General features: G+C 35.2%; 1 protein-coding gene across 1 annotated transcript in view; it reads left to right on the top strand.

Moving 5' to 3' along the window:
- Positions 1–22893, top strand: part of LOC113494562 — a 122956-nt gene that overhangs the window by 77201 nt on the left and 22862 nt on the right. Inside the window, exon 2 of the mRNA XM_026872953.1 lies at positions 22447–22723. Within this exon, the coding sequence (XP_026728754.1) occupies positions 22642–22723 (82 nt within the window). The 5' untranslated portion in view covers positions 22447–22641. The remainder of the gene's footprint in view (positions 1–22446; positions 22724–22893) is intronic.

Raw genomic sequence — 22893 nt, 5'->3', positions numbered from 1 at the left:
ATTGAAATTCGTTATTTACTGCAGTTGCATGCACCTCAAGACGACGAGTACGCACAATTGATTGGCGTTTTATTTTACGATGCGCAAAGCGATCCCCACTTTTTTGCCGAGCGCCCAAGATCCGTGCTGGTAACTATAGAAGGGAGACACAGCTGTACACTCTTCGCGCGCCATCTCGTTTTAACTGCAGTCTTGTTAACACGTTAGTATGGTTTTGAAGATGCAATCTGCACTAGTATTGAAAGTTTAAGAGCTTGCTGTGCTCATAAAATCTGTACAACTTTGTTCGCCGCTGTTGACCGAGAAGGATTGGTTTAGCAGTTACAAATATTATTAGGATCGGATTGGTGGCTCAGGCTTTGCACATGAGGTCGGAATAAGTGAAGGTTTTTGTAGTTTTGAATACTTTTATTTACTTATTTGGAATGTTTGATTGTTTTTTAAATGATTTTTTTTTTAATTCTATTATGAATGCAATATAAGATAACGAAAGAATCGGTTAAGTTCGAGTCGGACTCACGACACTTCCGGTCATGCTAGCTGAAACAAATGAGAAACATAGGTTAAGCGGCAAAAATACCGTCTAGTTATCACGGTTCATGAGATAAAACCTGGTGATAAACGAACCGACTGACGGCGGACACAATAATAAAGTTCCGTTTTTCCTCTTTGAACGTAACCCTATAAAATCGAAAGTTTAGCTTTTTGCCAACCCTGAACGAAGTACATTGGCATCACAACCTTTGTACGTGAAATTTAATTTTAATCCTTTACATAGTCGAGGAGTCTGGCACGATATTACAAAGGTGTATACCGTAATGATAGGGATTATTAAGATGGCTCCTTGCTCATGGTGTGTGGAGATAAACGGGGCTATACACGTGTTTGTAAGAGTTTAATTGATCATCTTATTAAGGGATTTCAGTGTGTTGTCATTTGGATTTTGAGAATGCTCTTTTGTGGTACGGTTTAGATAGAATTCAGTTTGATAAATCGCCTGAACTTTGTTACCTCTTTCATGATTGGATTTGTTATTACTTTTTACTAGATGATGGCCTCGGGCCCGCCCGCTATAAATCGGGATTAAATCTATCCTATGTGTTAATTCTGGTTATAAACTATCTGTGTGCCTAGTTTCGTCTGAATCCGTTCAGCGGTTTTTGCGTGAAAGAGGAACAAACATCCATACATATAAAAGAGGAAGATAGAAAGGAAGTAGGATTGTATATTTTTTATCATTTTGTTATTTTACGCAAATCCTGAATACAGAATAATAATGTATAAGGTAAATTGTATGTATATGTATATATTTTTATAGGAAAAACTTTTGGAATATCTTGTCGGTTCTCGCCCGAAAAGAATACTGTTATGTTTTAATAGGGCTTTGGAAACAGCTTCCTTGAAATATAAACTTTTGAGTTTTATCATTATCACCCTTATTAGCAAGACACTTGTCTGACGTGGAAACACTGGCTAGAATAGATAGTGAACGTTAAATGTTGTATTAATAATTTTCCTACACGGAAATACGGAATACGGCCAATAGGGCAGATTTATGTCTTCAAATTTCTGACCAATAGTGCTACAGAAGATAATTGACTTATCATTGTGTCAGTTTAACTAACCAAAGATGGCGGTATCAGCTAACCCGCTAATTATTGAAATGGGTACGTGTATGTACTAAGACAGTAATCTATACTAATTTATAAAGCTGAAGAGTTTGTTTGAACGCGCTAATCTCAAGAACTACTGGTTCAAATTGGTTTCTTTTTGTGTTGAATAGACCATTCATCGAGGAAGGTTTAAGGCTATATACCATCACGCCGCGACTAATAGGAGAGAAGGCACAATGGAAAATGTGGAAAAAACAGGGAAAATTATTCATCTTCGAGGGCTTCCGTTGATAAATTCCTAACTTATATCTTCTAACCACGAGGAACAGCTAGTGCAGTATAATTTGATAAACATAAAAATATATGTATAATATTCCACAACTTTCACACGGCGCCATCTAGCACAACAAAGCGAACCTTTTATTAGAGTATTACTGATTTCTAAATACATAAATTACACCCAGGCACTGAAAAAATGATCTTGCTCATCACACAAACATTTATTTTGGGTGGGAATCGAACCCACTATCTCCGGAGGGTCACTAACCACTAAACCAATAGGTCAGTATAATAAAAATTGAGGATTGGATTAACTTACCTAAGTGACATCCAATCGTAATTTTATGAAGGTTGATCTGAAATATAATTGATTAACAGAGTAGTATTCCCATTCGCTACTGTGTGGCATCGCGAATTTTTTCAGAGAATAAAAAAAAAAGTTTTTTAGTCTATGGCAACTCACAACTAAACGTCACTGATTTAGAGCTAACCATGATTTTGTGTGTCCCATTATGCCAGGGTTCAGCTATTGATGCTGGGGTCGGGGTGGGTGATTATATTTCAGATCAACCTTCATAAAATTACGATTGGATGTCACTTAGGTAAGTTAATCCAATCCTCAATTTTATTTCATGTTGATCTGAAATATAATTGATTAACAGAGTAGTTGTTCAGAGATTGAGGCATAATGGGTACATCTTATAAGCCTGGATATGATGAATAACGGTTAAGGCTTTATAATTATTAAGATATCTATTTATAGTGGCATATTATCCTAATATTAGTATCTACATTTGTTTTTATCCATATATTCTGTCATACACATTGATTATTGATCAACTATTAATTTTCATTTTTTATAAAATTGGTCTGTAGTAATTAACAAATTTTTCTAAATGCCAAATTTGTAAGCCAAAAGGGCAGAACATGTTGATGCATATATTGTCCTTATATTTTCACCACATCAAAAAATGTTTAATACATGTTTTAGGCAAATAAATACTTCTTTATCTTTGTTCTATTACTGAGATTAATGTAATATGAGTTTTTAAGTGGAACAATGAACAAATTTTATGTTATGTTACACATGTTTATGCAAATAAATATATCTTTATCATTGTTCCACATATTGTGGAGACTGTGTCCACCAATTTCATGATTGACTATTAATTACCAATTTGTGCTCTTTTTGATATCAATGTAACTATGACTTTTTTTTAAGTCATACAAATTTCCTGCACCTTGTGCAATTTGATACTTAACCATTAGCTTTTAACAATGTAACTATGGATTTTGAGTAAGGCACATTTCCAATACATAGTGATATTGTGTACAGTTTGATAATTAATTATTCATTATTAACAATGTAACAATAAATTTTTAGTAACAAATTTTCTACACATTGTGTTAATTGTGTCAAACAATTTGATAATTATTTTTAATTATTTACAATGTAATTATGATTTTTTAGTAATACAGATTTTCTTCATATTGTTTTAATTTTGCCATAAAATTAGATAATTAGTTACTAATTTTTGCTCTTTTTTAGCGCAGTAATAATAAGAGTATTTAAGGTACTGCAAATATTTCTTATTTATATGCTATTAATAAGAAATAACAAGATGATAATGAGATATTCCATTTACTGTAAGTTGCAGTTTGTAAGTCACTCAATTATGATTAAAATTAAATTAAATTTTTTGTCACTGCAGTTGTCGGTTCCTAAGACATGAGCTATAAGGCCTTGCAAAGGTAGTAGAACCTACAACCAAACCACCTTTTTCCCTGATTAAACTCAAGAGCATTCCTGCTGCTCTTGCAGATGTACTGCTGGAGTGTGGGATACAGCTGTCAGCAGGTATAAATTTGATACCTGATTAACTGTTTTGAAGGCCAAGGGTAAAACTTTTAATATGGTAAAGTTAACTTATTTCAGGTATTGGTTGAGGCTACAAGGATCTTTAAATCTTAGAAGTTAGCCATAATTTATGATCTTAAAAGTAAAAAGTACATTATGGTTCCTTTCCTTTTTTACTGAGAGTAAGGTTGGTTATCACAATTCTCATCTTATTAATTGTCAGGGTGTGACATGGGCTATGTTATTTAGTTTAATGTATGAGAGGGCGGCTAGTACCCATTGAGCAGCTATCCAAGCTAGGAGTTAGAAGATTTTTGTGTCTTGGTTCAAATAAATAACTAAATAATTCTGTCTCTTCAGATACAGGTGTATTGTATGTTTCATTAACATAATATATGTATGTTTGTGTCTATTGTCAACAGAGTTATTCCTGTGCCATATGATTATGTTCTAGCCTATTTTGTCATCATGTTGCTTGTAACCAGTTGTTGCAAGTTCTATTTAATAACCATCTATACTTTCTTAACCGATAAGCAATATGTTTATAATATTGTGTTTTGAGGCAGCTAGCAGATGAGTTAGCTGGTTCAATACAAAATATGGGTTCTGGCTTTCTGTAATACAGGCAAATCTCAATCTGAGTAAGCCTCTCAGAAATCCTTTGTTATCCATACCTAATTCCTCTCCCATCTTTAGAGTCAATGCTGATTTGTGGAAATTTAGGGTTTTGAAGCTAGCTCCATTCTCTAAACTTTCTATTAATGTTTCCTAATTAATAAGGGTGAAGATCAAAATAGGATCCCGGTTACTGCTTTGTTGACACAGATGGTAACATGATGGTTAATGAGCTATCTAACGTTGGCTTCTAAGTGCTTCCCCTAAGAGATGCTTTTTGTCAGGGCACCTAGTCTGCTCAGTGCGTGTTGTCGGTTAAAAATCCCAAAATTGGGTGAATAAGAACTTAGTGACTTTTTTGCTTTGTCATTATTAATATTCTGAAACATTTAGTAAGGTAAACAAATGTTGGGAATGCTTAAAAAACATATTCATGTCCACTAAGTATTGATGCATATCAGTACAGTCGTAAGATTCGTACCTTGCGGTCGTGTATTACTCATATCCACTGTGGGTTTCTCGAAGCCAACCATTAATTCTCAAAGTTTTTATTTATAGAACTTGAACTTTTTAGTGATGGATAAAGTGTGTGATACCTGTAGTGAACAGATGTCGGATGGAGTATACTGCACTGTGTGCTGTATGACAATGCACTTCCAATGTGCGGGTATCACAGAAACTGGCTATCGGAAATTGGGGGACAGAAAGCTTACATGGCGCTGCAACAAATGCAGACTATCGGGCGCTTCCCATCAACCCTTCTCACCAGCACCAAAATCACCAGTATCTGAGTCAGCTATTTTACTCGAAATACGAGCGTTGTCCGAGAAACTTGCCCCGTTGGAAAGCTTAAAGGAAGAAGTTTTGGCTATGAGAACTGAATTCGCCGACTTAAAATCGTCACTTAGCAAGCAAGTTGCCGATATTATAAATAGACTCGAAGAAAAGTTGACGGATATGGAAGAACGCGTCGCAAAGGTGGAATTTATAAAAGATGATATGGAGAAGCTTCAGGCTCGAGTGAAGAAACTGGAGGAAGAATCCGAAGACAGGGATCAGTGGTCCCGAATGAACAATATAGAAATAAAAGGGATAACGCAGCGAAATAACGAGAATCTTTTGGAGTTGGTCGGAAAAATTGGTTCAAAAATTAATTATCCAGTCTTAAAAACTCAAATCAATTTTGTATCGCGAGTACCAACACGTGAGAAGGATCGTACAAAACCTGTAATAGTCTGTTTCTGCAACAGGTATGTAAAGGAGGATTTCATTGCTGCCGCTAGACTGGAGGCCAAGACGACTCCTCTGACAACCAGTCTATTTGGTCTACCCGGTAATCAAAAAATCTACGTAAATGACCATCTTACCTTAAAAAATAAATTATTACTGTCGAAGACCAAGAAATCGGCTGCTGAAGCAAATTTTCAATATGTCTGGATAAAACACACCAAGATACATGTACGAAAATCAGATACAAGTCCAGTTATTACAATAAAATCGGAAAAAGACTTAACAAAAATAATTTAACTTACTTTGGACTAAAAGCTATACTTATCATTTATACAACTAATTTATATATAAAAAATACTCAACAGTTTGAGATCCGTTGGACACTGCATGCATCATGCGTTTTCCTAATGTCTTTGTGTCCGTGCTCCGTGTGTTCAAATAAGTTTTATAAAAATGTTTTGTTCGGTGGTCATTTGTTACAACTTAATAGAGACTTTAATTGTAATACTTTAGTGCGTTATTTTCAATGCATTACTATGTGGCTTGAGACTAATTGTCAATTGATAATTATACCGGTTTGTCGCCGATTACCTTTTGTTCGTATTCAATACTTGTTGTTTACAAAGTTATACTTCGCCATACACTGTGTCTTGTTGTGCATGACTTTTTCTGCTCCCACCCACTGTTTATTTATTTATTATAGCAAATTGAAGAAATTAGTTTCGAACAGTTTTAGTATTAATTTGAGTAACATTGTTATTGTGAGGCTCCGATATGTCTAGTATTAATATTTATTATCAAAATGTTCGTGGTCTGCGTACGAAAACAAACAGTCTCCTTCGTAATGTATGCATTAATAACTACGACATTATCGTGTTCACCGAAACATGGCTTACGGATGATATTAGTGATAGTGAAATGTTTGATGGTAGGTATCTGGTGTGGCGTCGTGATCGCGATTATTCCCGTACCATACAAAGTCGCGGTGGGGGTGTTTTAATTGCAGTTAGAAGTGATCTTACTGCAATTGAGAGACACGACTGGCGTAGTTCCGCGGAGGACATCTGGATTTCGTTGATTCTCAAAAGGTCCAGGCCTTCGGTGACCTATTGCCTTCATGTTTGCACAGTTTACCTTTGTAACGAGAACCAAGGTAACTCATATAATATTCAGTTAAAAAACTTCACGAATAGCCTTAATCACATAATGTTAACCAAGCCGTTAGATAAATTCATAATAGTGGGTGATTTCAATTTTAGCAATAATGTGGACTGGATAAGTGTAAGTACGAATAGTTTAGAACTTACCCCCATTAATATTTCCTCTCAACACATAAAAGATTTCTTTGATACCGTCATAGTAACAAATCTCTGTCAATACAATAATATAAAAAATGTTAAAGATAGATTATTAGATTTGGTATTCTCCAATGATTCCCTTGGTGTAGCAGAATGCATTAACCCCCTAGCACTGCCCGTTGATTTACATCATAAACCCTTCATTATTAATACTAATTTTGTAGAAATTCATAAACTTGCGGATAAAAAATCAACTAAATTTATTTATTCAAAGGGAAATTATGAAGCAATCATAGATCATTTGGATAAAGTAAAATGGGATGAGTTGTTGCTGCCAAAACCGTTGAACGAGGCAGTAACAATCTTCTATAGTAAACTATATGAACTCAGAGATAAACATATTCCAATTAAAACTATCACTCACTGTTCACATCCACCTTGGTACAACTCGGCCTTAGTCAAAATGCTTAAAGAAAAATATAAATACCATCGTAGATACAAAACATATAGAAATATATCCGACTATCATTCCTTCTCCATATTGCGTAGCAGAGCCGTTGAACTGGAGAAGTCTTGCTTTAACACTTATATGGACAAAGTAGAATCATCTATTATAAGGAACCCAAAGTCTTTTTGGTCGTACATTAAAAGTAAAAAGAATACCAACACTTTTCCTAATGTTATGCGATATGGAGATGAGACTGCATCTACTGGAGAAGGTATTAGTAATTTATTCGCTACATTTTTTAGTTCTACTTATAAAGAACCAGACCCATTAACACTCATGGATTTCTCAGAATTTAGTTTAGGTGAGTGCTCAACATGTATAAGCTCTATTGAGATAAGTTATACTGAAGTGTTGGAGTTACTGAAGTCTTTGGACCTTTCCAAGGCAGGCGGACCTGACCAGATACCTCCTATTTTTATTGTTAGCTGTGCAAAAAGTATTGCTGTACCGATATATATTCTTTTCAAGCGATCATTGACAGAAGGTGTAGTTCCAAACATATGGAAATCAGCTTTTGTAACTCCCATCTTTAAAAAAGGAGACAAGTCAGATGTGGCCAACTATCGCCCTATATCAAAAATATGTTTGTTTGCTAAAATACTTGAACGAATTGTGCATAATAATGTATACACAGCACTAAAGTCTAAACTTGGTGAAGAGCAGCATGGTTTTATCCGAAAGCGATCTACTACAACTAACCTAATATTGTCGCATGAATACATTACGAAAGGCATGGATCAGCAGGCACAGGTAGATGTTATATATACTGATTATAGTAAGTGTTTCGATCGTATAGATCACAGAGTTCTTTTGGATAAGTTAATGAAAGCCGGTATACACGGGAGTTTATTCCGTTGGTTCTCTTCTTATGTAGAAAATCGTACACAGGCGGTGGTGCTTCGGGGATATAGTTCAGATTGGGTTTCTATTCCTTCAGGAGTACCACAAGGATCCATTTTGGGGCCACTTCTATTCACGATATTCATTACCGACGTTAAACTTTGCTTCCAACACTCCTATGTCCTGCTGTATGCAGATGATATGAAAATACATAAAGTTGTGCGGGACCTAGGAGACGTCACATGTCTACAATCCGATCTCGAACGGTTTGAGGAATACTGTAGGTTTAATAAGTTACAACTTAATGTGTCCAAATGCTTTCACATAACCTTTTCTAGGCGAAAGACAATAATAGGTGCTGGATTTAAACTTTACCAACAAAATATTAATAAAGTTAGCAGCATAAGAGACTTAGGAATCATACAAGATAGTAAGCTCGTATTTGATCAACATATAGACGTTATTGTTAAGAAAGCGGCGAAAGCGCTGGGATTCATAATTAGAAATACCGCTGACTTCCGTACTCTTAAGCCAGTTAAGATTTTATACTGTTCCTTCGTACGCAGCCACTTGGAGTATGCCTCACAGGTTTGGAGCCCTCAATATGAGGTATACACGTCTCGTATTGAGGGTATCCAAAAGAAATTCTTGCGTTATCTCGACTACAAGGCAAAACTATGGTCTGAAGATTACATACATCGTTGTAAAAGGTATCATTTCCTTCCGTTGGAAATTAGGCGTCAGATCAATGATGTATGTCTTCTATTAAATATTGCTAATGGTACAGTCGATTGTTCAGAACTTGTAGCTAACTTATCTCTTAAAACAAATCTAGTTGGTTTCCGTCAACGATCACTCTTACATGTACCTTTTGCAACGACAAACTACAGACGTAATGCTTTTCTATTAAGGGCAGCTCGGAGCTTCAACGTAATACCACGTGATTTAAATATTGATCTGTTTTGCACAAGTGCAGGCACAGCAAGGCGTCTACTAGCCAAATCTTTTTTCGATGCTTGAATTATTTAAATATTCTTCTGAGTCTTATGTATTGTATTTTACTGTACTTAATATGTGGGGGCTTGTTATTAGCAACTAGTTAAAATTATAGTTAGTATCTAAATGATGTTATTAGTCTGTAAGCCTTCCTTGAATAAATAAATAAATAAATAAATATACATTTAGTGTTTAGTAGCATTAATGTTATTGGGTGCCTCACTTCTTAGAGATGTGTGTGTCACATTGTTTTTATTGCTATAGATAAACTTGTGGGGCCCAAAATCTATTGATAACGAAACAAGTATGGTTTTTTCGTTGACTTACATGTGGAACTGAGCACTATTTATCTTACTTATGTATTTGCAGCCATGTTACTCTGGCTGTATAATCTTGCAATGTGTTTTAATCCAGTTAATATTATGTTCTAATTGATGTATTAAATGCAAGTCATCATTCTAAACAAGGCACCACACTACAATTGTTTTCGCCATTACAATGTGTCACCATTCTATTAGAAAAGCTTTAGAAACTAGTTCTAGTATACATTTTCTACACTGTTCTTATAGTTTCGGATTATGTAATGGGGCCCCATCTTAGGTCAGTTGACAGCATCAAGATTGCTATTGTTATGCAACAAGGCTAAGTACTTAACTTGTTCTATTATTTTTTGTGTGTGTTTGAACATAACCTCTTGGGCAGGTTCACAGAACGTTCCCAACAATCTTGCCAATTTGCTGATTGGGCAATGTTTAATATCATTGATATTTAGTATCTCTATAGGAGTTGCATTCTTGCTGTATTTCTGATGTTAACTAGTCTCTATTCATAGTAAACCTAAAGTATTTAGTGCACTAATATACTTTAATCATAGTTAACAGTGAGGGAAAATCATTTAGATAAATGTGAGTGTAGCCCCTCTGTCGGCCAGACATTTATACTGATTCTAACCAATGGGTGGTCATTCAGACAACAGTTTGTTAAATTTCTAGTCTGTAAGGACTGTGGGTGCTGTACGTGGACTACATGGAATTGCAGTAAATTTATATGACATTTTCAAACTCAAAGCGGATTACTTTTTCTGAGTTTAGGTGTTATTGAACCTAAGGAATCAGTTTTATCTTAAGACTGTGCAAGACATGTGATATTGATGGTGCAAGGTTCCCATATCCACAATTTGAAAACTATAATATTTTTCTATATATATTTTTGGTTTTCAGTTAAGAACAAATCTGATCTGTCCGTTGAGTTTGGTGGTCTTAAGAATATTAAATCTTTAGACATATATATAGATAGAAATTTTTACTGTGAGTGTATATTTGTACAGCCCCTAACTCGTGAGTTATTGATGGTCTGACACATATTGTTGATTTCATTTATATGTATATTGTTTATGTAAACAATGTTATGTTCAAGTATTTTAAGGTACATTAGTGGTGGTATGTTCACAACATGAAAGAGAGTTAGATATATTGCATATACCTGGTTGACAATTGCCTGCTGGATGCATGGCATGGTGTACCTCTCGGGGCCACCCTTCCTGTATTCTGTTCAGCGAGGGTGTCACAGTTGTATCATACCACTCTTGGGTCCACCTTGCTGTGCTAGCACTTTGGTTTGATGCCGGACCACTTATGTTTTCCACAGTCCTTGCTTAGGTTTAGAGGTGGTATTCGGTTATAACTTTTGTTATACATTCTTGATAGTTGCATTGGTCTTGTTTCTATCTTGAGCCTCGAATCCACCTCGAAGAGTGTCACCATTGGTTCTTGTTGTGGACTGTGAGAACCAGTGAACATAGTACGTTCTTCATCAAAACTGTCGTATCTCGTACGAAGTTTTGATCTTCGAGCTGTCTCGCGTACAAGCTCGGTTATACTTAATGCATGTTGTTCTATCAAAGTTGCGGGCTCGCGTCCCGAACTTTGCAGTAGGGTTTATCAGAGCTACGACGTCTCGCGAAGAGCCCGATCTTCGAGCTAAAGTCTCTCGTACCCGCTCGGTTCATGCATGTCTTTAGTATTTCGCATCATCTCACATCATATTTGCGTCCTTGTTCGCTGAACCTAAAATCAGAGAAAACCTCACCTGTTGGCCCCCCTCTTTGAGGTTATGGGTCAGTGTTCCATCGTTTATATTCCGTAATTTGGGGGCGCCCACAATTTAACATCGAGCGTGGAGCATCGCGTACTAGCTCGGTTATATGTAATGCATGTTGTTTTGTGTACTATCAAAGTTGCGGGCTCGCGTCCCGAACTTTGCAGTAGGGTTTATCAGAGCTACGACGTCTCGCGAAGAGCCCGATCTTCGAGCTAAAGTCTCTCGGACCCGCTCGGTTCATGCATGTTTTTAGTATTTCGCATCATCTCACATCATATTTGCGTCCTTGTTCGCTGAACCTAAAATTAGAGAAAACCTCACCTGTTGGCCCCCCTCTTTGAGGTTATGGGTCAGTGTTCCATCGTTTATATTCCGTAATTTGGGGTTCCATCCCACGGCGATGAACCTAGGGCAAGGGCTGCGTACACGCATCCTGCATTAACTCCGCAGCGCCTTTATAGTCTCGAAGATCACTTTTAAACATCTTGGCCAGTATTTTCAAGGCTTTTGTATCACTTGGCAATACTTTTTCGACTTGAAATATGCCAAAAACTATTTAAATAACGTAATTAAAGTGTAATTAACAAAATCACCACGATGCCGTTAAGTCGCGAAAAAAGAAAGTGACGTTTAGTTGTGAGTTGCCATAGACTAAAAAAACTTTTTTTTTTATTCTCTGAAAAAATTCGCGATGCCACACAGTAGCGAATGGGAATACTACTCTGTTAATCAATTATATTTCAGATCAACATGAAATAAAATAACATTCAGTTGTTTTCATTAATACAAAAACCGAAATCTCTAATCCCAGGTAAATACTGAAACATTTTTTATTTGTTACCAGCCAACATTTCGGTGAACACGAAAGGGTATCGTTTGAACGAAGTTATACAAATATTGAAGCGATATGATCATCAAATATTTTGATTTGTGGCTTTCGAATGTACTTCCGTAAATGATTTGTGTATTCATTTGTATCGCAACGTGTATTTTCACGCTGATTTATAATTGTTTATTGTTTTGGGTAGATATGGCAATATAAATTTAATAGGAATACAGTTTTGTCCTAATGCAAGTTTGATATTTAGGTAGATATTTTTTCTTGGTTTATCGGAAGTTCACTTTAGTGTTTCATGTCGTAAATATTTTTATAGTAACTATTGTGAGAATGATCACACGAATGGTCACGCGTATTTATCGGGAATGTCCGACTAGTTCGACGTAGTGAAAAAAAACAATAACTTTATTAATTATGCCTGTCACCATAAACTTAATATTTCTCATAAAATCAACTTTTATCAAACATAAATAAAAACTTGTATCCACATTAAAGTGTGAAACTCGATCAGCACGCACTCACCGCTGAGCCAGAGAAACAACAGTCGTCTGATTCCCGACCTCTTGTACAAAGGTGCCCCTCGATAGTTGAGGGTTGAGGGTCTGAAGAGCCCTCCTGCCACTTAGACAGACGCTTGCAACTCCTTGCATCTGCCAGACGATTTGTTTTTTTTTTGACACGTAAGCACATTGCGTTTGTGTGCTTGTTTGTCTGTGTGCGTGACTTTGATATTTGCATGCATATCTGTCATTTTCTGTGCGTTTATGTGACTTCACTTGTGTGTGTATCTGTAAGGTCGTATGTGAATGTACTACACACACATGCACACGAGCCCACAGAAAAAGCGGTAACTAAGGCATACATGGGCGTGCTGGTGTGGGTGTCTCGGCTATTGTTTGAGTCACTATGAATCAGTCTCTTAGACAATGAAGTTTTATTATGCTTAAATAGAAATCACCCCTATAATCCTTTACTAGCTAGAAAAGGGGGCTTCAGTGAGGGACGCTGATTGAAACTACTTAGGTCGAGTGGCTTACTGTAGAGGTGAAACAATGGGGAATGCTTTAGTCAACAAAATTAAACGTGTAATGACATCAAAACTGCCAATACTTGAACAGTTTGATAAATGCAACATAATCACTGGAATTTTAGTATTAACATGCATTTACTTTTTATGATTAAAATATGCATTACTCATCATCAAAACCACGTTATCCACTAGCTATTTCCATGTGCTATAATGAATTCTTACGTGATTCTTAACTTTTTCTCAAGCAAACGAGATGAAGTCCTTAATATCCTTATTATTAAGGTAAGGGGCAGTATTTTTTTTTACGAATATTCGCTTAGTCGCGCACAGCCTAAATTCGAGGGATGTGTTTTACATTAAAGTATCTGAGTTTGTAACTTTTGTAATAAGAGCTTCGCCGAACCCGGCTTCACGAATGTTGGTAAGTTTTAACAAATATTAGACGTATATTAGAAATATTGACAGTTTTTTTTGTTCTCGTTTTTTGAGACTTGATTATATTTAAGGTCTTAAAGAAAGTTGCTGGGTATGTGCATAATAATATACCCTTGGTGCATGTTGCATTGCTATGCATTATCGCGCACCGATTAAATGCGGAATAAAAGTTCAGCTTAAGTCATTAAGAGTCTGAAAATACTCCATTGAATCCACGAGGATTCCCCCGCAACCAAAAAAAGATTAAATATAACCCTGTGTATTTTTTCTATAGTAACTTTTTCATTTAGTTTTACATGGTACATCACACATTATTAATGCGAAAGTATGTATGTATGTTTGTATGTGAGGTAGATAGAACGTAAACTTATCCGACTTCATTAAATTCGAGTGGCTTACGCACCGGTTTCAAGATGTCGCTAGCTCTGAGGTCCCGGGTTCGATCCCCGGTTGAGTCAATGTAAAAATTCGCATTTCTACATTGTCTCGGGTCTGGGTGTTTGTGGTACCTTCGTTGTATCTGAATTCCATAACACAAGTGCTTTAGCAACTTACTTTGGGTTCAGAACAATGTATGTGATGTTGTCCGCATTTTTTAAGGTATTATTTATTATTATTAAGGAGTTACAAAAATCCAACCGGAACGACAAACAAACAAACATGGAATGTAGCGGTAGTCCCCAGGAGGCCAGCTATGTGGTTACCTCATAAAACCTCCAAATCACCATCAAGATTTACAAGACGGTTACAAACTTTATTATCATTTTGTGTACAAGAAACTGACAAATAAAAAAAGAATTAAAAGCAATGAAAGTCGCGGGAACGCGGCCCATCTGTTAGTTTGTTTGTAGAAATATACAAAAAGGCTACCTCATTACTTGGCTTATTTAAATAAACGTGGGAAAATCAGGTTCGGAGAGTTATGAAATAACTATGAAATATAGGTACCTACGAGGTTAGATTCGACGGCAGAATTATCTAGTTCAAAAAAGCATTCAACTCGGTAAAAAACTCAATTTCTATTTACAGAGACGGCGGTATTGCTTATGATGGGTTATGGCATTTATATACAAATACAACATTTTAAGGCGCTATATCGCTATTGCTAACTTCGTTGAAAAGTGCATGGAAGCATTAGAACGATCCCTGTCATCATTAACACTGTTCAGAGGAGACTTACATGACTTGCCGTAAAGAAGCTAGTTGCATATACATCAAATTTATTTATCAAATAAAATACACAACATAACAGTTTACACCAAGTGGTTGGGCAGTCAGATAATACAATTACAACAGAAACTAAACACTAAAAAAGAGGACAAAAGTCTAATATAAAATTTACACATAAACAAGAATTAAACAACAATAAACAATCACATAAGAAACAGCAGTAAAAAATCACCTTCCGTTCCTCGACTCACAGAATTTAAAACACAAATAATATTTTAAATTGACTTCGCCCTAAATAATTTCATCCTTGTTACGTGGCGGTTTCACAAACGTTCGGCACATGTACAATCGCACCCCGACTCAGAGCGAAAATTTGTAGATCAGACAAACACTTCCCTACGCGGGGATCGAAACCGCAGCACGTCGGTCGTGCACAGCGGGTTTGGCGTGATGACCTTAACCACTAGGCTATCCGTGCAATTTTTTACATGACTGAAGTAATTAATTAAAGCAAAACTAGGCGTGTTACGTAAGATGTAACTGAATTCGCGCGTTTGTTTACAAATATTTGAATTTACATTCGTGACTGAACGTATTAAAAGTGTGGGACATTAAAACAGCTGATGTGAGTCAACAGGTAATTCCGTTGTAGGATGGTATTAAGCTTTCTGTAGCTAAACTAATACAAAAATAGAAATGTCATTGAACTGTGGCTGTCAATTGATTTTTTTATTTTTATATTACTAGTGATGATACATGATTTTATCTTAGTAGTTACCGTGAAGTATCAATTTAAAAGGTTAGTTTTTACTATCTGATTTCAGTGCTAAATCTATACTAATATTATAAAGCGGAAGAGTTTGTTGGTTTGTGTGTTTGTTTGAACGCGCTAATCTCAGGAACTACTGGTTCAAATTGAAAAAACATTTTTGTGTTCAATAGACCATTCATCGAGGAAGGTTTTAGTCTATATAACATCACGCTGCAACTAATAGGAGCGAAGACACTATGGAAAATGTGGCAAATACGGGGAAAAATATTCATCTTCGAGGGCTTCCATTCAAAAATTCCTAACTTATATATGCTAACCACGTGGACGATGTCGCGGTCAACAGCTAGTATCTTATAGTTTTGTATATTTTACTACACTTATAGCCGAGTGGTACAGTTGGAAACTGCAAGCGTCCTGATGCAAATTCGATCTCCGAATCGGAAAAATAAATGTGTGATCCAAAAAAGCTTTTTTTAAATCTGGGTCATGGGACTTAAACCTTAATCTACAATATAAGTATTTTATTTCTTACTGTAGAATGTATTGTCAAATATTACTGAATAAAATATTGACAAAGGGAGTACCTACTTAAGATTGCGAACTGCGGATGACACAAGAACCTCTCTAAAGCATCGTCTTATCTTGGATAAGACCCTTGACATTGAGTCACTACCTAAACTAGCTAACAGTACTTACTTGAAATTTTCAGAATCCTACAGAAGCCAACAGTGATAGCATTCAAACGATTTTGATAAGCCTTGGAGACTCGTCGTAGAAGAAATAGTTTTCGTAAAATTAGTCTAAAGAAAAGCAGTTTGCAACAAATGCATAGTTACCTATCAAATTTATGACCGTGGCTAGCGTTGCTTAACTTTTATTTTTGTCTGTCTGTCTTGCTGTCACGGTTCATTCAAAAACAGCATGGTGAGGTATAGACAGCCGAGCTTTACTACCCTGAATAGTAATTAGTGATGATTGAAAATGCATTCTGCATATTTCAACTATAGAATTTTCTCAAATGTATCGAAGTCATATAAATATGTTAGGTAACCTAAAAGAAATGTAATTTCCAAATTTTCCAAACGCTTGTTTAATATTAAATAACATTTTCATAATCCGTTTCTCAAACAGAGAGTTAGTATATCAGATTTCCACATAGCCCCATCAATTACCGACAAAAACAACTTCCTTACAACACTCCAGCGATTAAAACTTCCTCAATAAATCCTTAATGCAGTTAATATAAGCTTAACTAAAAGATCAAACAACCAGAAACACATAAAAATACCTAACAAATAACCGGCGTATGAGGTCGTGACCATAAACTGCAAAATGGACAAATATAATTGGCATTTACCCGGGAGCCGAATAAAAAACAATGTGCTCACTCTATGGACCATTCGGGACCTACCATCTTAAAGGAATAAAACGGTTGTGGGTAAGAGCTGCCACTACGTTTGTAGCGCGCTCTCTCGCTTCCACGACTGTGCAGTTTCATTTTAAGAATTTTTTGCTTATCCTCGTGGGTCCTCTTTGTGTATTATTAAATGGCCGCTATCGCTCCATTTTTTGATAAAATAATTGAAGTATAGAATCAAGTCTGGATTGCTTTCATAGTTTCAGCTATTAGGAGAATGTTTTATTTTTCTTTGGTGAATACTTTTTGTTAGAATGGAAGATATTGTGTCGGATTAGTTCTGTTATTGCCCTTTGTATTACCGGTCATGTTTGATGTTTGTTAACGCTAGTTTGAAAGGTTGTTAATGATCTGTATCCAAAAGATAAAATCGGAACTTTATTGCTGTGGCTCCATTGTCTGTACGTCTGTCTGTTTGTTTTCCGTTTTCATTTTCTTCCACCTTTAGACTTTTATACCACCTAAGACTTTTTTAATAAGCCCTCGTGTCGTATCTCCGACTCGCATCTTAACAGCAAGCAGTTTTGAAATATTTTTTTAATTTCGTCCCTCCCTTAGTTACAAATACCTGCTATTAAAAACTTCATTTCTATGATGCAACGGTTTTTTCACGTGTATTTATCGGAATTGCCCGACTACTTTCTCACAATAGTTACTACCAAAAACTTATGCAAAATGTTCGTTTTCGAATTTGTCAGTATATAGGTACAGGTAATATCATTTGGCTGGATGACGTAACACATACAAATTCGAAGATGGCATAAAGTAATTGCATGTACGCTTTATAAATCGTACGAAAAGTTCGCATGTTCCAAAGTTATGTTAGAACTCTCTTTGAGGTAGGTGCCAGTAATTGATAAATTAATAAAGGAAAATAGGTAAAAATATGCTGTATTACTCTTATTGGTTGTGTTGACCTGTTTGTAAGTCAGTAGATAGATGCCACTGTTGCAATCTACAAAATAGTATATTTTAGGACGTTCATTGTTACTAGTTTCTGGCGATTTGAAACTTGCACGACACTGGAAAATCTATTGCTTTCTCTTTTTTTAGAAAATAGCAAAGTATAATTTTGACAACTCCTAACCGGGTCGACTTAGCCAAATATAGGATACTTTCAGTCCACCCACATTCAGCTCAATATCTTGTTGCATTAGCTAAGAATTACAATGTTAAAATGTCGCTTTTGTTACTAGCACATTTTAGTAAATCGCCGCTTTTGAAATTAGGTAATGAAAACTGTACTTCATTATCAAAATTATGGGTAGTGTGTATAAATTAATGGCTGATTACTTCGAACGATGCTACAAAGGCTAATACGAACTCATTTGGCAATATTGCAAACTGTGTGAACGAATGAATGAGTGAGGGATCGAATGCATATCATTCGGTCATTAGTCGTCATTCGACGACCATGTTTAATTAGTTAAATAATGATAGTGATTGAAATGAAACGTAATTGGAATGTAGTCTCTCAAATGATGCAACCGACCTATACCTACAGGGCAATTTTTTTACGACCCTGCAATTGCTTTCATTCTTTTCTCAATGTTCACTTGCACATTTTATTATTTAATCTGGTAAAAAGCGAAAGGGAAAACGGAATACGAAACTAGGTAGGTTATGACAGAGTGTCTATTAGATCATAACTATTTGGGACATTTAGAATTGTTTTTTTTTTTATAATAAAGATTATTTGACATTTATATCCTTACTAATATTATAAATTTGAAAGTGTGGATGTTTGGATGTTTGTTACTCAATCACGCAAAAACGGCTGAACGGATTAGGATGAAATTTGGCATGCATATAGCCATTGACATGGAAAAGAACATAGGCTACCTTTTATCCAGATTTTTGAAATTGATCCCGAGATAAAATTAAAAAGGTGTGTAAAAGCTATAAGTTCACTAAGGAGATGCATTTCCAGGGAAACGGGGTCCACCGCACGTAAGCTATAGTCCTCGCACGGAGACAGAAGCCTCCTAGACGGAGTCGCGGGCAACACTAGTAAAATAACCAAAACCAAACTGATAACCAAAAGAATATGAAATAAATAATAAAAATAAAAGTACAAAATGCATCTAGTTCAATGGACTTAAAGTTATAGAAGATAAAGATAAGAAAGATAAAGAAAGCTCTAGTTAAGTAGATGTAACGTTATTTGAAATCATATTTTCCAAACAAAAAACAACGAGTTTTTCTAAATGTCCCAGTTTTCAAGGAAATCATGTCTCAGAGCTGTAGTAATTATGTCTAGATTTTTTATTTTACTGGACTTAACAGGACCTAGAAATGATCAAAAGTAATAATATTTCTTTGCGGGGAAAAGTTAAAGATTTGTGCACATGATATCTAAACTTCTATACTAATATATAAAGCTGAAGAGTTTGTTTGTTTGAACGCGCTAATCTCAGGAACTACTGGTTCGAATTGAAAAAAATTGTGTTGAATAGAACATTTATCGAGGAAGGCATTAGGCTATATAACATCACGCTGCGACTAATAGAAGCGAAGATACAATGGAAAATGTGGAAAATACGGGGAAAATTCTAATCACGTGGACGAAGTCGCGGGCAACAGCTAGTTTTTATATATGTATACTAGCTGTCCCGGCGCACTATGTACCGCCTAACAGTCGATGATCACAGTGGAGACAATATTAAGAGTGGACAACCCTTATCACTTAGGATTATGAAAAATTGATGTTAGCCGATTCTCAGACCTATTGAACACGAATATTCAGTTTGTTAAAAATCGGTAAAACCGTTTCGGAGGAGTACGGTAACTGACATCGTGACACGGGAATTTTAAATATTAGATCTATCGTATTTATAAATTTCGTTTTAATTTCAAATTTTATAACCCAACTTACCTAAAAAGTTTAATTTTAGGAACACTATCAGTTTCCATTAAAACTGTACAAGTTTATTACAATTTGACATGAGGAAGAGTAAAGAATATTCTCACGTAATATAAAAAAAAATGTTTTATTGTTTCATTCACCTCTTCTATAGTATCTTGGAGGCAGACACAATAGCTATACTGTTTTCCAAATGATTTCAATTCTGTATATCTCATTGTTATAGGAAACCCCTGTCTGTAGCGACTGCAGCCCTCGGGCATTCTTGCCGAGCTGTTTACAAGATGCTTAGTCTTATCCACAACTTGTATGATATAGTACCTCGATTAGTGTATCTCTTTTGCTTTTGCCTAAAATTTCATATTAAAATTTGTGCAACGCAGATGTTTTTAACCGACTTCAAAAAAAGGAGGAGGTTCTCAATTCGACTGTATTTTTTTTATGTTTGTTACCTCGTAACTTGCGATTGGGTGAACCGATTTTCATGATTCTTTTTTTATTTGAAAGCTTGTGCTTCCCGTGTGGTCCCATTATCACCATTTCAATATCTGATCATGGGATCTTGTAGAAATCGGGGGAACTCTTCAATAAATAACAGCAGATTAACCGCAATTGTTGCTATAGCATATCTAAGCATTGTTTACGCCATCACACAACATATTATCACGCCTGTACTCACTACAAAGGTTATAAAAACTATTTCGAAAAAAAATAATGTTCATGGTCACCTACAAAGTTTTACAAAAAACGCAATACTGAAACTAAAATAAACATAATTAGATGTTTGTTCTGATGAGATATTCGGTTATTCAAAATGGCCTCCATAATTAACATCACTCTCAAATGGTAACAGACTGGGTGGAGGCTTTCGAACAAATATCACTGGGAATTCTGGGCAGTTTCACGGGGGCAAAGAACTCATTTGGGCAGCGCGTTTAGTAGGCCTACCCATACTAAAAATCACTAACTTTCCACTAAAAAGAGAAAAATAAAATTAATTTTGGAAAAAAATAAAAACCGACTTCAAGACTACACTAACAATATATACAATTGAACTAAAAAGTATAAAATAATATTTTAATTACAAGCCAAAGAACACTAAAGGAAAATCAACGAAATTATTGATACTAATGCATACTATTTACATTTTAAAATCAGTTATTTTTGGAGTCGGTGCCAGCCAAAACAAAAACAATATATTAATGACACAAAAAGAAATTACATAAATAATTGAAAAACAACCGATAATTGAAAAGAAAACAATAAAATAATTTATCTATTAATAACACAAAAAAGAAACATAAACTAATACATACAAACATAAAACACAACCATCAGCGTCTTCTGCCCTCACGCGTCTGCCCGCATTTGGCACCGACCTCAAAAATAACTGATTTTAAAATGTAAATAGTATGCATAAGTATCAATAATTTCGTTGATTTTCCTTTAGTTTTCTTTGGCTTGTAATTAAAATATTATTTTATACTTTTTAGTTCAATTGTATATATTGTTAGTGTAGTCTTGAAGTCAGTTTTTATTTTTTTCCAAAATTAATTTTATAAACTAAGCTGTTTGTCTGTGACTGGACTTGTTGTTTTGTTATGCAAGAATAAGTACGGGGTGACATCTTCTATTCAGAAAAAACCCCGTAAATAATAAGAAAAAAAAAGAATAAGTAAGGAAGTTATGTTATCACTATCCATGATAGAATGAATTTGCTGGCTGTCTAGAGGGTCTATGATCACGCCTTAAAGTAATCATATTGAGGGCGTGGGAGAGAGATGCCACTCTAAGCTGTGTGTTGCGCCATCACGCTTCTGCAACCCTTACAATTTTACTTTAAGTCGTAGTAGACAAACAGGTAAACCTCATTTGGTCTGAGGGTCTACACATTGTTAAATTGTCAAAATGTATCTAGTGACGCCATCGTTCTTCACTTACTATTCAGTACATTTTTGAGCGTTAACGTTCGGAAAAATATGCAATTTAAAACTCGTTATATACCTTGTTCCATGTGATAACTTAGGTATGACTTGTATAATAACGAGTAAGTTGTTTTTTTTATTTTCCTACCCAGATTTTCGGTACTATGGAAAGTAATATACCCAAAATCTACAATTTAAAACTACAATCGTTTGCAATACAATACAATCAAGGGAGACCTCTTTAGTGATAAGTGTTTAAGGACCTATCTTGCCAAACCTACCATCATGCATATCCTGTCTTATGTACCTCCCAATGCTGCTGATGTATGGTAAATATCATCTAAAGCGTCATTTATCATGTATTATTTTTATCAAAATACCATAAAATATTGAAACTATTTGCAACTCACGGGGTTATAAGGAAGACAGAAGTTGCGACTGCTTTTCCTACAGCTCCAAAATTTTCTCTTTAATTAAGACTACATAATTATTAAAAAAAAATGATAATTGTTTTCATTTCCAAATAACCACTTTGCAAATACTGTCACTGTATGTATGTACTTGTAGGTATCATTCGCATAAATATAATGTCCCCTGCGTCAAAGCTTTTTCCAATTGTAACCCGGTCTGCCTGCTTAAATCCCTTTTTTTATTTCCAGGAAAGAAAAAATGGAGCTGAGTCATCTGTAAATCGCAAAAACATAAATCAAAGTGAATGTGATTAAACAATAATTAGGAAATAAAACTAATTCGAGTAAACATTGGTTTAATAGATGAGTGGTCAATCCGGTGATTCATTTTTAAATGCAATTAAGATGCTAAGTGATTTGGTGATGTGCGCTTAACGCTCTGTGATGGGGTGTGGTCAGAGTAAAATTAATCTCTACCCGAGACGAAACAAAAATGGCGGCAAAGGAAACAGTGCCAAAAAGTCAGGTGAGCTATACTTGAAAAACGTATCTTTTAAACATAAGATACTATGGAATCTTTATTTTTTAACTATATATTTTTTATTTCATTTCCACATACTTAATAAAAGCACCTATTTCTTAAATTCAAGATTTTATAAAAAGGCACAATTATTCACTTATTTCGCACCGTAAAAA

Source organism: Trichoplusia ni, chromosome 5 (assembly GCF_003590095.1).
Source record: "Trichoplusia ni isolate ovarian cell line Hi5 chromosome 5, tn1, whole genome shotgun sequence".
In the NCBI taxonomy this organism is placed as follows: Eukaryota; Metazoa; Arthropoda; class Insecta; order Lepidoptera; family Noctuidae; genus Trichoplusia; species Trichoplusia ni.
This window is presented reverse-complemented; position numbering and strand designations above follow the sequence as displayed.